The sequence below is a fragment of the Hylobates moloch genome, unplaced genomic scaffold, assembly GCF_009828535.3.
Source record: "Hylobates moloch isolate HMO894 unplaced genomic scaffold, HMol_V3 SCAFFOLD_2, whole genome shotgun sequence".
Classification (NCBI taxonomy): domain Eukaryota; kingdom Metazoa; phylum Chordata; class Mammalia; order Primates; family Hylobatidae; genus Hylobates; species Hylobates moloch.
The window spans coordinates 74,839,546-74,858,613 of record NW_026652277.1 but is presented as its reverse complement, the minus strand read 5'-3'; the positions used below and the strand labels follow the sequence as shown (position 1 = coordinate 74,858,613).

The 19,068-nt window shown below is 36.1% G+C and overlaps 1 protein-coding gene across 4 annotated transcripts in view; it reads left to right on the top strand.

Moving 5' to 3' along the window:
- The window catches only part of TECRL (trans-2,3-enoyl-CoA reductase like), a 144,755-nt gene that overhangs the window by 123,893 nt on the left and 1,794 nt on the right, over positions 1–19,068 (top strand). For 2 of the 4 annotated variants that reach the window (XM_032151785.2, XM_058434636.1), the window contains exons 9-12: positions 970–1,027; positions 9,385–9,470; positions 9,852–9,897; positions 10,744–12,578. In XM_032151785.2, the coding sequence (XP_032007676.1) occupies positions 970–1,027; positions 9,385–9,470; positions 9,852–9,897; positions 10,744–10,871 (318 nt within the window). In that variant the 3' untranslated portion in view covers positions 10,872–12,578. Of the gene's footprint in view, positions 1–927; positions 1,028–9,384; positions 9,471–9,851; positions 9,898–10,743; positions 12,579–19,068 lie in introns of those variants that run through there. The other 2 variants (XM_058434634.1, XM_032151791.1) reach the window with 2 other exon arrangements.

The following is a 19,068-nucleotide window of genomic DNA, read 5'->3' as shown; positions in this document are numbered from 1 at the left end:
TTTCCTAAAATTTGGAAAGTGTTGAAATATATACCAGTTATTTATTGTGAGAAACATCCAGAAATTAAAATCCATAGAACTATTATTATATATGCAAAATGCATACAGAAATGGTTGAAAAGAACAAAATCAGATATATTTTGTGAGATTAATAACATTAAAGGCACTGAGTTTAATGGGTGCTCAACTTTTGGGATATATTACAAGTTGAATGACTTCAAACAATAACAATTTTGAATAACATATTCTGTTATCAGTAACACAGTAATCATGTCAAATACATACCTGATGTTAAATCAGGTAAGGTATACATGGCAGACAAAGGAAGGGTCTTCCCCTCACAGGACACGTGTTGCAAACTGGGAACATTATTAGTCGCAGGCGATGGTGGTGAGCCTTTGATCTTGGAGGGACATAGTGGCCTATTAACAGGGACAGCTAGTAGAGTGCATATGATCAAGAGGTCATGATGACAGATAAGCAGCAGGTTTCTTTGGGTGGCAGCACTGCTCACAGTAGGTTTTCTAAACTGAGCTGAAACTAGCTGGAAATCAAACAATCACCATTTCACTAGAAGTATTTTTACTGTTAATGAACTGAGATTAATATAAAGCTATGCCAAATTTGTCTTCAGCAAGAGTTGTCTCTGTATGATCTGGAAGTCTCCCCACAGTAACAAGTACAAAGCTGATTAACAAGACAATTTAAACTTGATTATCAAACAGTGTGAAAAATATCTTCAGAATTTCCAACTTGTTGTGACTAATTATTTTTATTCAATATGTGCCAGCAACAGCTTCTTTCATAGTTGTAATTAAAAAAATACTTCTCTTTATGATTAGAATAAAATATATATCTTTTGAATCTTTGGGATTAATGTACAATACAAATTTTATATAACTCTAGAATATGTTTTTTTAAAAATAGGCAGAGGTGTATCACACTGAAAATGTTGAAAATGTTTTGCAGATTTGTGAAGCTGGGAATCATTTCATCAATGTAATGTTGTCTCATCCCAATCACACAGGTTAGTTCTTTTTTCTTTTTCTTTTCTTTAGAGTGAATTATGTTAACAATTATTTTTATAATCTTACTTTAAAAAATCTTTAAAAATCAAAATATCAATAGTTGGAAATACGTATGCCACATTTTCCCTTTTATGTCTAGTTTTTCCAAATATTTGAACCAAGTCATATTTTCTAATAATGATTTCTCTAAAATGAAGTGTGCATGCACACTGTCACCCTCCCCACATACACTAAACAACAATATCACTTAAATATGTAAATAAATGAACTAATGAATAAGAACAAAAGCAGTACAAAATCACTTGATGAATATCCAAATTACTAAACTCTCAATATTGATCTCATTTGTACAATATTTGATACAGTCCTACTATTTCAAATTATCTTTAGTTTTTTTTTTTGTAATGATGGTAATCTTTCATTGAAAAACACAATGGCACTGAAATATCAATGCCTGGGAGGACATTTCAAAGTTAGTAGTATATTTAGGTTGGTGCAAAAGTAACTGTGGTTTTGGACCATGAATTTTAAATCATTATAACTAGTCTCATACACATCTTTATTAATCAAAATAGGAACCATTATAATCAACACATTTTTGCCAGTGAAAAATAGTTTATTCTTGTAGTATAAAAATCCATGCTTCAGCATTCAACAAACTCTTGAAAAGCATTTTCTGCCCCCTGCTGATAGTGGAAGCATTTTCCCTGCAAAACCTTGTCCAGATGCTTAAGAAGTGGTAGTCAGTTAGTGAGAGGTCAGGCGAATATGGTGGATGAGGCAAAACTTTGTAACCTAATTCATTCAACTTTTAAAGCGTTGGTTGTGTGATGTGCAGTCAGACACTGTCATGGAGAAGAATTGGGTCCTTTCTGTTGACCAATGTTGGCTGCAGACATTGCAGTTTTCAATGCATCTCATTGATTTGCTGAACATATTTCTCAAATATACTGGTTTTGCTAGGATTCAGAAAGCTGCGGTGGATCAGACTGGCAGCAGACCACCAAAGAGTGACCATGACCTTTTTTGGGGGGGGGGGAAGTTTGGCTTTGGGAAGTGCTTTGGAGCTTCTTCGCAGTCCAACCACTGAGCTGGTCCTCACCAGTTATATAAAATCCACTTTTTGTTGCACATTAAATTCCGATCAAGAAATGGTTCATTGTTCTTACATAGAATAAGAAAAGACAACACTTCAAAATGACTTCTTTTATATATATTTTCGATCAGCTTGTGAGGAACTGACTTACCGAGCTTTTTCACCTTTCCAATCTGTTTCAAATGCCAAAGGACTGTAGAATGATCGATGTTGAGTTCTTCAGCAACTTCTCCTGTAGTTGTTAAGAGGATCAGCTTTGATGATTCATCTCAATTTGTCAATGTCAACTTCTGATGGCCAGTCACTATGCTCCTCATTTTCAAGGCTCTCACAAAATTTCTTAAACCACCACTGCATTGTGTGTTCATTAGCACTTCCTGGGCCAAATGTCTTGTTGATGTTGTGAGTTGTCTCCACTGCTTCATGACCCATTTTGTATTTTTTTTTTTTTTTTTTAGATGGAGTCTCGCTCTTGTAGCCCAGGCTGGAGTGCATTGGTGTGGTCTTGCCTCACTGCAACTTCTGCCTTCCCGGTTTCAAGCGATTCTCCTGCCTCAGCCTCCTGAGTAGCTGGGATTACAGGTGCACACCACCATGCCCAGCTAATTTTGTATTTTTGGTAGAGACAGGGTTTCGCCATGTTGGCCAGGCTGGTCTCAAACTCCTGACCTCAGGTGATCTGCCTGCCTCGGCCTCCCAAAGTGCTGGGATTATAGACATGAGCCACCGGGCCTGGCCCGTGACCCATTTTGAACTCAATTAAGAAAATTGCTCCAATTTGCTTTTTATCTAACATCATTTCCGTAGACTAAAATAAACATAAAATACCAGCAAGTAATAAGTCATTAGCAAAAAACATGAAGTGAGAAATGCCCATTAAAATGTTGTATAACATAACCACATTTATTTAATAATGTATTCCAATATAAAACAGCAAATTTCAACAATGCAAAAACTCAATTACTTCTATACTCACTTATACATTTGAAAAAGTTTACAGAGTCTCCATTATTTAAAAATATTTTTGGTAAATCAGTCATCTCATTTAGGCTCAATTATATGTAGGGATTCCCAACTGCTAACCCTATATAATATATAATTTAACTGTAAATTCAAATAGAAATGATAAACATTCAACATCAACTTGAATTTCTTAACATTTTCTTGCCTTCCACGCTTCTGGCAGGCTAGTGAAACATATAAAACATTTTCCAGAATAGTTGTTATGTAAAATAAAATACATGTATTTACAAAGGAAAATTATTATATTAGAACAATTGTGAATATATGAAAAAGCTATAATATAAGCATATGTTTGTTATTACACATTACATAATATTGTGATGAGTTCTCAACTTTTTGAGTATTGGTGATAAATTATGTATACACAGATTTAAAAAGAAGTGTACTGTGACTTAAAAATACCTGTGCTTTATCTTGGTGAAAAAAAATTACATGTAAGGCCAATACTGTTGTAGTTTGTGGTCCTCATTTGCAATGGAGTGAAGCCTATATTTCATTAAGAGATTGAATGCCATTTTTATCTGATCCAAATTCACAGATACATTGAATTTTCTTTGGATGCATGTGAACCACAAGTGAAAAATATCTGAGAGTCTAAATTTTTTTAGTAGAGAAGCAAAACACAATATAATCTAATAAAATGCTAGCATTGCCAAAGTTAGAAATATCACAAATTTTAGTCTTATCTAGGTGACTAGCAATGTAATCAACTCAAGCTTCTTATCTGGAATATGGTGTCATCATTTGAAAATGAAAATTTTAAGTCATCCAGTAATTTTGAAATTGTTCATGTAAGAAGGCCGCCCTCTTTTGATGTTCATTCTTTATCTTGCTTTGTATATTGCTCTTGAGGAATCAGATGCCAACCTAATTCTCTCTCTTTTGTCAAATGATGGTTTTTTTTGCTTCGATGCGCAGGTGACTTTTTTATTATAAAATCTATGAATTTTGAGGGAGTGTCTAAGGGTCGATGATTCCCAACCAATTTCCCCAGATCACTAGGTACTCTTCTAGTAGGTTAATCCATGTTTTTTTTTAAGTTCTAAAAAATTTCCTCAAATTACAATTTTAAAATTAGTTTTATTACATTGTGGAGTATGAGGGGGGTTACACTGTACCTATGTTCCTTCTTCTGTCTCTAGCTTCTCTATCACTTTCTCTTTGACTATCTTTGTCCCTTTTTTGGCTATTCTTTTTATCTGCTTAATATCCTCTGTTCTGTTGAATATTACATTCTTAAGCAAATGAAAATGTATTTCGTATTACTGGGAAAGTTTCTTCTTTGTCCACAATTTCTTGAGTACAATCAACTCTTATTTTGTATTATATCTTCTTGTTTTTTTTCCATATCTATTTTCAGTTTTGGGATTTCTTAAGGTTACATTCTTTGGTAATTGTGTTTGTGTGTGTCCTGTAAATTTTGTTTTGTTTTCCTTGTGGGGGGTTAGTTTTTGTCTGCAAACAAAAACACTTTCTAGTTTATTCACACAGAAGCATCATGTAAATGCTGATTGATTTACATTTATTATTAAATGTGTGAATTGACTTTGAAGAAAAATAACAGTTTTTTACAGATGAGGTTACTGAAATCTCTACAAAATGAAGTGTGTTCTGGAAACAGGAAGTTTTTCATTGTGTCTTCTCATCCTCGAACATCCTTGTTTTCTAAATTCCTTGAATCCCAGAACATGCTTCCTTCTTTCCCTTCCCTTCTAAGCTTCCACATGATGCCTTCCCTCTCTGAGCAAACTTCTCTGGGCATCATTTACTTTCTTGGAAACAATGTCTTCCAAGATGACAACCTCTGGCCTCAATTAATTTCAGATAATTGGATTCAATTTCTCCCTATCCAGGGTTCTGATCTATCGGTTCCAGATCTTTTCTCAAAGGGAACTCTCATCTTCTGATTATGAATTCTTAATAGCTACATACTCAATGCATTATTTTTCCTTACATAAAATCTTTATCAGTTCCTGTGTCAGCTCTAAATTGGTGTCTCCTACTCTTGAATTTTTATTCCCTCACTTACATATTAATTGGAGTTTGTTGTAATATCTATTAGATGTGCTTTAGGCATGGGTTATGTCTAGAAGGGAACCATTTAATATTGATTGTACAAAGTGTCATGAGTCATATTCTCAGGTGGCAGAAATTAGTATAAAAGAAGGTTATTAGGAATTATGGAAAAGAGGCAAGGAATGAGAACTATGCCAAAGGGGAAGTTGAGCTGTGATGTAGTCCCAAGAATGGACTCAGTCAACTCTATTGGGTATCTGAAGCTACCATAACCCTGTAGAGGTGTCAAGAGTTGGAATGACTGGAGACAGATAAGTTGGATGTGAGTCTACTTGGGGAAGAAAAAGACTCTGTAAGGCAGTTCCCTTTAGTCAAGGCCATTTTCTCAGAGGGTATGATAGTTGAAAGAAAGCTTCAGCAAATGTAGATATTGTGCAAACTACAAAGTATATATATTCCAATTATTATTTATTTATGATCTGGATAAATTACCACCTTTGTGAACCCACTTTGTCTAACAGTACTTAAAATGTGAAAATGCCACTTTTTCTAGTATATGGTTCCCTGAATCAGTGAAGTCCTTTTAGTAAAGATCACTGAAATCATTATCATGTGCATTTGTTTTGGTGTTACAGTATCTTTCCTCCCAGACTCTTCTTCCTCAGTGAGTTTGGAGTCTTAGAACTGATTCATGTTCCAATACTGGGAAAGGAATAGTAGATCTGACATTGCCCCAGCTGTCTCAAGTCTCTTAACTATTCATCTATAATTTATTTTGTTTGTCTAAATTTAGCAATAGCATTGTTGGGTATCCAACTATCTAGCTTCTAGAGACATTGTGTTCTACTAGCCAAACATAATTTTCTGCGGGTCAAGCCTCCTATGAACAGGCCACTCATTTTGGCTCATGAAGAATTAAGTACTGTATTTGGAACTGCCTTGATTTTCTAGGGAGTGGTGTGAGGAAGGGTCCTTTAATCCCATTCACTACTGGTCATCTCAGTTCTAAGATGATTTCACTTACAGTAAGCCTGATTCAGCAAAGCGCCAACGTGAATCTTAGTGATGATGGTGTTCCTTTCACTACCATATTCCTTGTGTTTTTGAAAAGTGGTGCATCCTATTGGCTGTCCTGTGGAACGTAAGAAAAAAACCCTGAGAACATGAAACGGGGGGAAAAATTCCTTGCATAGAAAGAAGCACTCTCTTTTCAGCCTTGCATAGACTGTCTGCTCTAGGATTCCTATTTCTCTAAGGCACTTAGCACCTTCTTTCCCAGCCTGCCATGGAAATTCTAACATTTCTTCTTTGCTTAGTGTGGGCCATTGCTTTGTTCACGCTTCCAGGTGCATATCAGTAGTGTGTTTGTACAATCTTAGCGGGATATTTACTCCTATATTCCAGGACAGTGCTCTAAAAACATAAACGAATCTTTATTCAATTTTATACTTTACCCCTCTTTTCAAACACCCTCAGATTCCAACCCCATGTGTATTCTCCTATAATCTGTTGGTTTATGCTGGCTAGGTCCTGCAGCTCCTTTGGGGCATGATCTTTTTTGTTCTCTGTCAGCTCCAGAACAGCCTCAGGTAGTTTATATTGTGATATAACCCTAGCTGTAGTGGCTAGAAGAAAAAGTAGGGGAGATCTTCAAGGGGGGTATTCTTGCAGTGTAGTGCCTTCTGTGTTGCTTTTAAGGAAGGTTGTGCTCAACTTTCATAGGGAAGAGTGGGCCACCTCTGCAGGCTCAAGGAATTTATGAAAACCTAGACATTCCAAGATTTTGCGGTAAACAAACTTAACAGATCTGCATTGGACTGGAGTTGTACATTCTTTAGAGTTTGACTACTTTTGCAATTAAGACCTGGACCTGTTCCTTAGCTTTCTCTGCCCTCTTCGAGCCTCTTTGCATACTATCTAGGTGGACCTCTAACTTTCACAACTGGCTTTTAATTGCCAATTAGCAGTTTGTTTTAGATGTGTTTGTTGAGCCATTCAATCCCACTTGTAATACTAGACGAGCTAGAATATTGTTTTCAATCACTATAACATAACAATATACCAGTAGTAAAAGGTTTTTACACTTGGATTGTTACCCTGTACCAGTAGCTATCTGTCTGCACCTACCATCAGCTATGGAGTACTCATTGCAGACCTTTTGGTAAGTCATTCAACTCTAAAATGCCATTCCAACATCTGCCTTTTGAGCCATTCCTGGTGCCAACTGTGTAAGCTGGGTTTTCTGGAATGCAGATGCCAGGATGGAGATTAACACTCAGGAGGATTGTTAAGGAGTCATTTTATGGATAGAAGAAATAGATCGTATTTAGGTAGGAAATTGAGAGCACTATAGTCTGAACAAGTCTCCAGTGATTGCATGGGACATTCTAAAACTGGGATGAACAATCCATGTTCTCCTGAATCGAGTTAATCAATTTTCATTATTGATCGAATACCATATTAAGGCTAAATCAGTGAGTGTGACCTTGGGTGAGGTTGCTTCCAGCTATAGGGAGTACTGGAAGTTGAAGGTTCTCTGCCAGTAGCACTCCCTGAAGCAATGAAATAAACCTTATATGCCTAAAGAATCTGGTGGTGAAGCATTTTAATGTAAAAAACCTCCTGACTTTAATTTAATAGAAACTCTATTATAATAACTATAGGTTGAGGGAACATTTATGAAGAATGTAAGTATTAAATTAGTAACGCCTAAACTTATTTAATATTACAATTAACAGCAACTTGTATACTTGAAACAATATTATCTATATACATATATTTTTCTGTGTCATAAGGCATATCCATTATTTAATCTACAAACTAGATCTGGAAAAAATGTAGATTTGTAGACCCTTGATCATTCCCCACCTCTAGGGGCTGAACACTCACAAACTACAGGCTCTGAAGCAGGCAATTCCCTGAAACTTCTGCCTCTGAAATTCAGTGACTATAACTTGGTAGATTCCTCAATTATCTTTTTTTATTAATATATGACATTACACGAAAGGCCTACATATGTATTTTTATGAACAGTTGTAAAATCTGCACAATACTTAGCATAATTTTTAACTTTGATATTTCAGCAATTGTTACAATTTTGGAAACAACACACTGACTTTTTTTTTTTTTTTTTTTTTTTTTTTTAATGGAGTGCAGTGGCGCAATCTCGGCTCACTGCAAGCTCCGCCTCCCGGGTTCACGCCATTCTCCTGCCTCAGCCTCTCCGAGTAGCTGGGACTACAGGCGCCCGCCACTATGCCCGGCTAAATTTTTTTGTATTTTTTAGTAGAGATGGGGTTTCACCGTGGTCTCGATCTCCTGACCTCGTGATCCGCCCACCTCGGCCTCCCAAAGTGCTGGGATTACAAGCGTGAGCCACCACGCCCGGCCCACACTGACATTTTATTATGACTTTAGAGTTATAAGTAAAAGAGTTTAGCTGATTTGTTATCTGATTAAATCTTGGTACGGAGAATAAAACAGTAATTTTATAATTCATATTTACTTTTACAAATGTCACAGCTCCAAGTTCAACCTGAAATCATTAAAAATTTGTTATCTAAAATGTTTCTTAAAAACAATTGAAAGGGGAAAAATAATTAACAAAAATAAAGTGACAATATGTGAAGTATAATGAGATGTAAATATCAATCCTGACTGCTGAACAGAAATGTAGTATCTCAGAATATTAATATACTGATATTCAGTGTAATCCTTTTATTAGAGATGTACATACTTTTCTGGTATAAATGACATCTTTATAAAATTCCTTATGACTTTCACCAATTTAATACAGGGAATCTTGAGGTATTTAATAATCTCAAACAAATATATCTTTGATAGTAAAGGGGAATGTGAAGAGGTGGGCAAACGTTAAAACACACTTTATAATTTCTGTGTGCAGTACTATTTCAACTATTATAATGTAAAAATAATTTATATATTTAAGATCTTAAAGAATTATCCTTATGTACTCTGCAATGTTACAGCAACATAGCTCTAGACATGGTATGAAAATGACAGCTATTTTATTTGAGTCAAAAGGTTATAACATTTAAAGCTGGGTCTCTTCTGAGTAATTTGCGAAATAGGTTGCTATAAATATGTGATGACATTTCATGTGGTACCCAGTTATTTTGGGGAACTTAGTATTATATAATAAGCATATGATCAGATTTGCAATATGTAGCATCATTGACATTTTACTTTCCTTTGAAAAAGGAAGCAATGCCTGTTTCCCAAGTCCAAATTATAACCCCTTCACATGGATGTTTTTCCTGGTTTCATGTCCTAACTACACCTATGAGGTATGTAATTTATGTATGTAAATACTTGAATCCTATTCATGATATACTAAATGCATGTGCTTATGTATTTACATGTATTATAAATTAATATATACAGGAAAAATATAGAGGTCTTATCCATAGATCATGGTATAACAAAATAGAACATTTCAATCACAATTTTTTCAAATATTAAACAATGTCTTTCATTTTCTTATAAATATGATCCCATTTGATGAGATTGCATATGACTTTATATGTAAAAATTAAATTATTATTTCTTGAAAATGTATTCCTAAGTTTTCTAATATTTTAAGCCTTAAAATTACCTATTAAAGCCACAAGTGACCAAATTACTAGATTCCATTTATGTATGTGCTAATTTAAGTTTTAATATAACAGATTGGATCATGGATTAGTTTCACAGTCATGACCCAAACACTGCCAGGTAAGACCTAGATTTACTGACAATTAATCAAAATAAATGCATCTTTAGGATAAATGGTTTCTGAGAAAAAGTTATTATAGTATTAAAGTATAGCATGATTGTAAAACGATTTTATAGTTTCATATTGAGTTTGATTTTTAGCAGTATTAAAATACCCTGAAGTACTTTTGCTCTTTATCTCTGTATAATTGTTGCTTAATCCAAGCCAGGAATTGTAATCCAAATGTATTTATTAAGCAATGAAGTTTTGTTTAGAAGAAGTTTTGATAACAATGCATTTCGCTTGAAACTTCTTCTTTTGCATGTGCACAGGCATGTTTATGTGTTTTGTCTTCAAAGGAAGAGTTGGGGTGTATGAGAGTTCATCTTGAATACTGAGCATTTTAACACACACTAAAAAGTTGAATTGCATGATTTCCATATTGTAGAAGGGACGTATGTAATGTCCATTTTATCCATTTTGTTGTTATATTTTACAAAAGTTTTGAATCACAATTAATGTGGTTTATTATATTATGTGCATGTAGAGGAGTATTATATGCATATAGGCAACTATTATTGAAAATTTTTAAATACAAAAATAAATCCTTATTTGGGAGTATTTTGTGGCAATGGTATATAAAAAATGTAGATTCATTTTTAATTTTGTAATATATTTTCTGTGTTTACTCATTCACGTGATATTGATTGGCTATTGCTGGGGAATGGGTATGAATAATGAAAATTGATAAGAAATTATGCAACATTTGAGAAACGTCTTAAAAGCTAAACATGCTAGTGATACTTTTCCTAATATAACTTATTTCATAGAAATAAGAAATAATAATTATTTCTTTTTTCTTCTAGTTGGAATTTTTACACTTCTGATGAGTATCCAGATGTCTTTGTGGGCACAAAAGAAACATAAGATTTATCTGAGAAAATTCAATCCATATATTCATAGAAAATCAGCAATGATTCCATTCATATTGTAAAAAAAAATCTTATCTCCTATAGAAAACGGCAACATATAAATTCAATAAACAAGACTTAGTTAAGGATAGTTAACTGTTATACTCCAACAATTCATGAGCAACAATATATACGCTGAATAAAAATATAAAATAGTAAAATTTCACTAAATTTAGAGTAATGCACATGGTAATAAAAAGTATAAATTATAAATGCAATTAACTAAGAACAGCTCTGAATGTATTTGCATGGGATTGGTCCTTGAATAAAATTGTCTTACTTCATTAATACTTTACAATACTATTTGCATAAGACAAAATATCACAGAAAAAAAATCTGATTAAAAAATGAGAAAGTGATCTGAACAGACATTTCCCAAAAGAAGACATATACATGGCCAATAAGTATATTTTTAAAATGCTTAGCATTAACTATTCATAACGGAAATGCAAATCAAAACCACAATAAGATATCATCTCATCCTAATTAGGGTGACTGTTTTCAAAAAGACAAAAAATATGACAGCCGTGGTGGCTCATGTCTGTAATCCTAACACTTTGACAGGCCAAGGCAGGAGAAATGCTTGAGTCCAGAAGTTTGAGATCGGGGCAACATATCAAGACTCTGTCTCTAAAAAACATATCAAGATTCTGTCACTACAAAAAATTTTGAAAAGTAAAAATTAGCTAGGCATGGTGGCACATGCCAGTAGGTAGTCCCAGCTACTCGAGATTGCTCCAGCTTAGGAGTTCAAGGCTACAGAGTGCCATGATTAAATCAAGGCACTCCAGCCTGGGTGACAGAGTAAGACTGCCTCAAAATAAAATATAAAATAAAATAATAAAATAAAATAAAAATAAAAATAAAATAAAATATAAAAAACATATTGGTGAAGATGCAGAAAAAAAATGAACTCTTAGACACTGCTGGTGGGAATGTAAACTAGAGCAGCCACTGTGGAGAACAATATAGAGTTTCTTCAAAAATTACAAATAGAACTGTCATATGATCCAGCAATACCATTACTGGAAAAAGGAAATCTGTACATTAAAGAGACATTTGCACCCTATGTTTACTGCAGCACTATTCACAATAGCTAAGATGTACAAGCAACCTAGGTGTCCAACAACAGATGAATGGATAAGGAAAATGTGGTATATATACACAATAGAATACTATGCAGCCATAAAAAGAGAATTCCTGTCATTCAGGACAACATGGATGGAATTGGAGGGCATATGTTAAGTGAAACAAGCCAGGAACAGAAAGTTAAACATTGCATGTTATTACTTATACGTGGAAGCTAAAAAAATTGGTATCATAGAAGTAAAAAATAAAACAGAGGATACTACAGGCTGGGAAAGCTGCAGCAAAGGGAGACTAGAGAGAGATTTGTTAAAGGATACAAAGTTACAGCTTGGTAGGAGGAATAATTTCTGGTGTTCTGTACCACTGTAGGATGACTATAGTCAAGAACATTATATTCTATTTAGTTTCAAATAGCTAAAAGGAGATTTTGTCTCCAACACAAAGAAATGATAAATATTTGAAACTATGGATACTCTAATTTCTCTGATCTGATCTCTATAAATTATATGTATTGAAACATTATTATGTATCTCCCAAATATGTTCAATACTTATGTCGCTTAAAAAATAAAATTTAACTTAAAAAGTATCTGATTTTTAAAGTAAATATTTTTAAAAGTTTTGACATTTAAATTACTTGAATGCCACATTATTTTGACAATAATTTAATTATTTTAGTGTTCAATCTTTTAGTGAGATGTGTCATAGGTATTATGTCATTAGTTCAAATTCTTGTGGAAATTATACCTGTATTAAAAATGTAATATTTGTATTTAGTTGTGTACCTTATTTATTAATAATATAGACATTGTATTCTATCATACTGGAATTTACAATTAAAATATTTTCTGTACAGTATTTAATAATCATTTGGAATATATATTTTGAAATATAGATTATTTATATTTATATGTAAATTATATTTATACATCTTCTGAAATATATTTCAAAATATGTGTGTACATGTGCATATGTGTGTATATATATATACACATATGCAAATATATATATATATTTCAAATGGATTGTATGCACTTACAAAGCAAAAGTACATTGGTAATTTGGGGATATTAAGAGTGGAAAAAATTTGTTTTATTTTTAAATCTTTAAATACTTATCTTAAAAAAAAAATGGGGTGGAGCCAAGATGGCCAAATAGGAACAGCTCCAGTCTACAGCTCCCAGCCTGAGTGACACAGAAGACAGGTGATTTCTGCATTTCTGTTTGAGGTACCAGCTTCATCCCACTAGGGAGTGCCAAACAGTGGGTGCAGGACAGTCGGTGAAGTGCACTGTGTGCAAGCCGAAGCAGGGCAAGGCATTGCCTCACTCCAGAACCGCAAGGGGTCAGGGAGTTCCCTTTCCTAGTCAAAGAAAGGGGTAACAGATGGCACCTGGAAAATCGGGTCAGTCCCACCCTAATACTGCGCTTTTCCAACGGGCCTGAAAAACAGCACACTAGGAGATTGTGTCCCACACATGGCTCAGAGGGTCCTATGCCCACAGAGTCTCCCTGATTGCTAGCACAGCAGTCTGAGATCAAACTGCAAGGTGGCAGTGAGGCTGGGGGAGGGGCGCCCGCCATTGCCCAGGCTTGCTTAGGTAAACAAAGCAGCCAGGAAGCTGGAACTGGGTGGAGCCCACCACAGCTCAAGGAGGCCTGCCTGCCTCTGTAGGCTCCACCTCTGGGGGCAGGGCACAGACAAACAAAAACTCAGCAGGAACCTCTGCAGACTTAAATGTCCCTGTCTGATTGACAGCTTTGAAGAGAGTAGTGGTTCTCCCAGCACGCAGCTGGAGATCTGAGAACGGACAGACTGCCTCCTAAAGTGGGTCCCTCACCCTCGAGCAGCCTAACTGGGAAGCACCCCCTAGTAGGGATAGACTGACACCTCACTGGGCCAGGTACTCCTCTGAGACAAAACTTCCAGAGGAACTATCAGACAGCTGAATTTGTGGTCTCACGAAAATCCGCTGTTCTGCAGCCACCGCTGCTGACACCCAGCCAAACAGGGTCTGGAGTGGACCTCTAGTAAACTCCAACAGACCTGCAGCTGAGGGTCCTGTCTGGTAGAAGGAAAACTATCAAACAGAAAGGACATCCACACCAAAAACCCATCCGTACATCACCACCATCAAAGACCAAAAGTAGATAAAACCACAAAGATGGGGAAAAAACAGAGCATAAAAACTGGAAACTCTAAAAAGCAGAGCAGTTCCTCCAAAGGAACGCAGTTCCTCATCAGCCGCGGAACAAAGCTGGACGGAGGATGACTTTGACGAGTTGAGAGAAGAAGGCTTCAGACGATCAAACTACTTGGAGCTACGGAAGGAAATTCAAAACAATAGCAAAGAAGTTAAAAACTTTGAAAAAAAATTAGACGAATGGATAACTACAATAACCAATGGAGAGAAGGGCTTAATGGAGCTGATGGAGCTGAAAGCCAAGTATCGAGAACTACGTGAAGATTGCAGAAGCCTCGGTAGCAGATGCGATCAACTGGAAGAAAGGGTATCGCTGATGGAAGATGAAATGAATGAAATGAAGTGAGAAGGGAAGCTTAGAGAAAAAAGAATAAGAAGAAATGAATAAAGCCTCCAAGAAATTTGGGAATATGTGAAAAGACCAAACCTATGTCTGATTGGTGTACCTGAAAATGACGGGGAGAATGGAACCAAATTGGAAAACACTCTGCAAGATATTATCCAGGAGAACTTCCCCAATCTAGTAAGGCAGGCCAACATTCAGATTCAGGAAATACAGAGAACACCATAAAGGTACTCCTCGAGAAGAGCAACTCCAAGACACATAATTGTCAGATTCACCAAAGTTGAAATGAAGGAAAAAATGTTAAGGGAAGCCAGAGAGAAAGGTCGGGTTACCCACAAAGGGAAGCCCATCAGACTAACAGCTGATCTCTCAGCAGAAACTCTACAAGCCAGAAGAGACTGGGGGCCGATATTCAACATTCTTAAAGAAAAGAATTTTCAACGTAGAATTTCATATCCAGCCAAACTAAGCTTCATAAGTGAAGGAGAAATAAAATACTTCACAGACAAGCAAACACTGAGTGATTTTGTCACCACCAGGCCTGCCCTAAAAGAGCTCCTGAAGGAAGCACTAAACATGGAAAGGAACAACCAGTACCAGCCACTGCAAAAACATGCCAAATTGTAACGACCATCAAGGCTAGGAAGAAACTGCATCAACTAACGAGCAAAATAACCAACTAACATCATAATGACAGGATCAGATTCACACATAACAATATTAACTTTAAATGTAAATGGGCGAAATGCTCCAATTAAAAGACACAGACTGGCAAACTGGATAAGGAGTCAGGACCCATCAGTGTGCTGTATTCAGGAAACCCATTTCACGTGCAGAGACACACATAGACTCAAAATAAAGGGATGGAGGAAGATCTATCAAGCAAATGGAAAACAAAAAAAGGCAGGGGTTGCAATCCTAGTCTCTGATAAAATAGACTTTAAACCAACAAAGATCAAAAGAGACAAAGAAGGCCATTACATAATGGTAAAGGGATCAATTCAACAAGAAGAGCTAACTATCCTAAATATATATGCACCCAACACAAGAGTACCCAGATTCATAAAGCAAGTCCTGAGTGACCTAGAACTCTCCACCCCAAATCAACAGAATGTACATTTTTTTCAGCACCACACCACACCTATTCCAAAATTGACCACATAGTTGGAAGTAAAGCTCTCCTCAGCAAATGTAAAAGAACAGAAATTAGAACAAACTGTCTCTCAGACCACAGTGCAATCAAACTAGAACTCAGGATTAAGAAACTCACTCAAAACTGCTCAACTACATGGAAACTGAACAACCTGCTCCTGAATGACTATTGGGTACATAACGAAATGAAGGCAGAAATAAAGATGTTCTTTGAAACCAATGAGAACAAAGACACAACATACCAGAATCTCTGGGACACATTCGAAGCAGTGTGTAGAGGGAAATTTATAGCACTAAATGCCCACAAGAGAAAGCAGGAAAGATCCAAAATTGACACCCTAACATCACAATTAAAAGAATGAGAAAAGCAAGAGCAAACACATTCAAAAGCTAGCAGAAGGCTAGAAATAACTAAAATCAGAGCAGAACTGAAGGAAATAGAGACACAAAAAACCCTTCAAAAAAATTAATGAATCCAGGAGCTGGTTTTTTGAAAAGATCAACAAAATTGATAGACCGCTAGCAAGACTAATAAAGAAGAAAAGAGGGAAGAATCATATAGATGCAATAAAAAATGAAAAAGGGGATATCACCACTGATCCCACAGAGATACAATCTACCATCAGAGAATACTACAAACACCTCTATGCAAATAAACTAGAAAATCTAGAAGAAATGGATAAATTCCTCGACAAATACACCCTCCCAAGTCTAAACCAGGAAGAAGTTGAATCTCTGAATAGACCAATAACAGGCTCTGAAATTGTGGCAATAATCAATAGCTTACCAACCAAAAAGAGTCCAGGACCTGATGGATTCACAGCCGAATTCTACCAGAGGTACAAGGAGGAAATGTTACCATTCCTTCTGAAACTATTCCAATCGATAGAAAAAGAGGGAATCCTCCCTAACACATTTTATGAAGCCAGCATCGTCCTGATACCAAAGCCTGGCAGAGACATAACCAAAAAAGAGAATTTCAGACCAATATCCTTGATGAACATTGATGCAAAAATCCTCAATAAAATACTGGCAAACCAAATCCAGTAGCACATCAAAAAGCTTATACACCATGATCAAGTGGGCTTCATCCCTGGGATGCAAGGCTGGTTCAACATACGCAAATCAATAAATGTAATCCAGCATATAAACAGAACCAAAGACAAAAACCACATGATTATCTCAATAGATGCAGAAAAAGCCTTTCACAAAATTCAACAACACTTCATGCTAAAAACTGTCAATAAATTAGGTATTGATGGGACGTTTCTCAAAATAATAAGAGCTATCTATGACAAACCCACAGCCAATATCATACTGAATGGGCAAAAAGTGGAAGCATTCCCTTTGAAAACTGGCACAAGACAGGGATGCCCTCTCTCACCACTCCTATTCAACATAGTGCTGGAAGTTCTGGCCAGAGCAATCAGGCAGGAGAAGGAAATAAAGGGTATTCAATTAGGAAAAGAGGAAGTCAAATTGTCCCTGTTTGCAGATGACATGATTGTATATCTAGAAAACCCCATTGTCTCAGCCCAAAATCTCCTTAAGCTGATTAGCAACTTCAGCAAAGTCTCAGGATACAAAATCAATGTACAAAAATCACAAGCATTCTTGTACACCAATCACAGACAAACAGAGAGCCAAATCATGAGTGAACTCCCATTCACAATTGCTTCAAGGAGAATAAAATACCTAGGAATCCAACTTACAAGGGATGGGAAGGACCTCTTCAAGGAGAACTACAAACCACTGCTCAATGAAATAAAAGAGGATACAAACAAATGGAAGAACATTCCATGCTCACGGGTTGGAAGAATCAATATCGTGAAAATGGCCATACTGCCCAGGGTAATTTATAGATTCAACGCCATCCCCATCAAGCTACCAATGACTTTCTTCACAGAATTGGAAAAAACTACTTTAAAGTTCATATAGAACCAAAAAAGAGCCCGCATCTCCAAGTCAATCCGAAGCCAAAAGAACAAAGCTGGAGGCATCACGCTACCTGACTTCAAACTATACTACAAGGCTACAGTAACCAAAACAGCATGGTACTGGTACCACAACAGAGACATAGACCAATGGAACAGAACAGAACCCTCAGAAATGATGCCACATATCTACAACTATCTGATCTTTGACAAACCTGACAAAAACAAGCAATGGGGAAAGGATTCCCTATTTAATAAATGGTGCTGGGAAAACTGGCTAGCCCTATGTAGAAAGCTGAAACTGGATCCCTTCCTTACACCTTATACAAAAATTAATTCAAGATGGATTAAAGACTTAAATGTTAGACCTAAAACTATTAAAATCCAACAAGAAAACCTAGGCAATATCATTCAGGACATAGGTGTGGGCAAGGACTTCATGTCTAAAACACCAAAAGCAATGGCAACAAAAGCCAAAATTGACAAATGGGATCTCATTAAACTAAAGAGCTTCTGCACAGCAAAAGAAACTACCAACAGAGTGAATAGACAACCTACAGAATGGGAGAAAATTTTTGCAACCTACTCATCTGACAAAGGGCTAATATCCAGAATCTACAATGAACTCAAACAAATTTACAAGAAAAAACAAACAACCCCATCAAAAAGTGGGCAAAGGACATGAACAGACACTTCTCAAAAGAAGACATTTATGGAGCCAAAAAACACATGAAAAAATGCTCATCATCACTGGCCATCAGAGAAATGCAAATCAAAACCACAGTGAGATGCCATCTCACACCAGTTAGAATGGCCATCATTAAAAAGTCAGGAAACAACAAGTGCTGGAGAGGATGTGGAGAAATAGGAACACTTTTACACTGTTGGTGGGACTGTAAACTAGTTCAACCATTGTGGAAGTCAGTGTGGCGGTTCCTCGGGGATCTAGAACTAGAAATACCATTTGACCCAGCCATCCCGTTACTGGGTATATACCCAAAGGACTATAAATCATGCTGCTATAAAGACACATGCACACGTATGTTTACTGCGGCACTATTCACAATAGCAAAGACTTGGAACCAACCCAAATGTCCAACAACGATAGACTGGATTAAGAAAATGTGGCACATATACACCATGGAATACTATGCAGCCATAAAAAAGGATGAGTTCATGTCCTTTGTAGGGACATGGATGAAACTGGAAACCATCATTCTCAGTAAACTATCGCAAGGACAAAAAACCAAATACTGCATGTTCTCACTCATAGGTGGGAATTGAACAATGAGAACTCATGGACACAGGAAGGGGAACATCACACTCCGGGGACTGTTGTGGGGTGGGGGGAGGGGGGAGGGACAGCATTAGGAGATACACCTAATGCTAAATGACGAGTTAATGGGTGCAGGAAATCAACATGGCACATGGATACATATGTAACAAACCTGCACATTGTGCACATGTACCCTAAAACCCTAAAGTATAATAAAAAA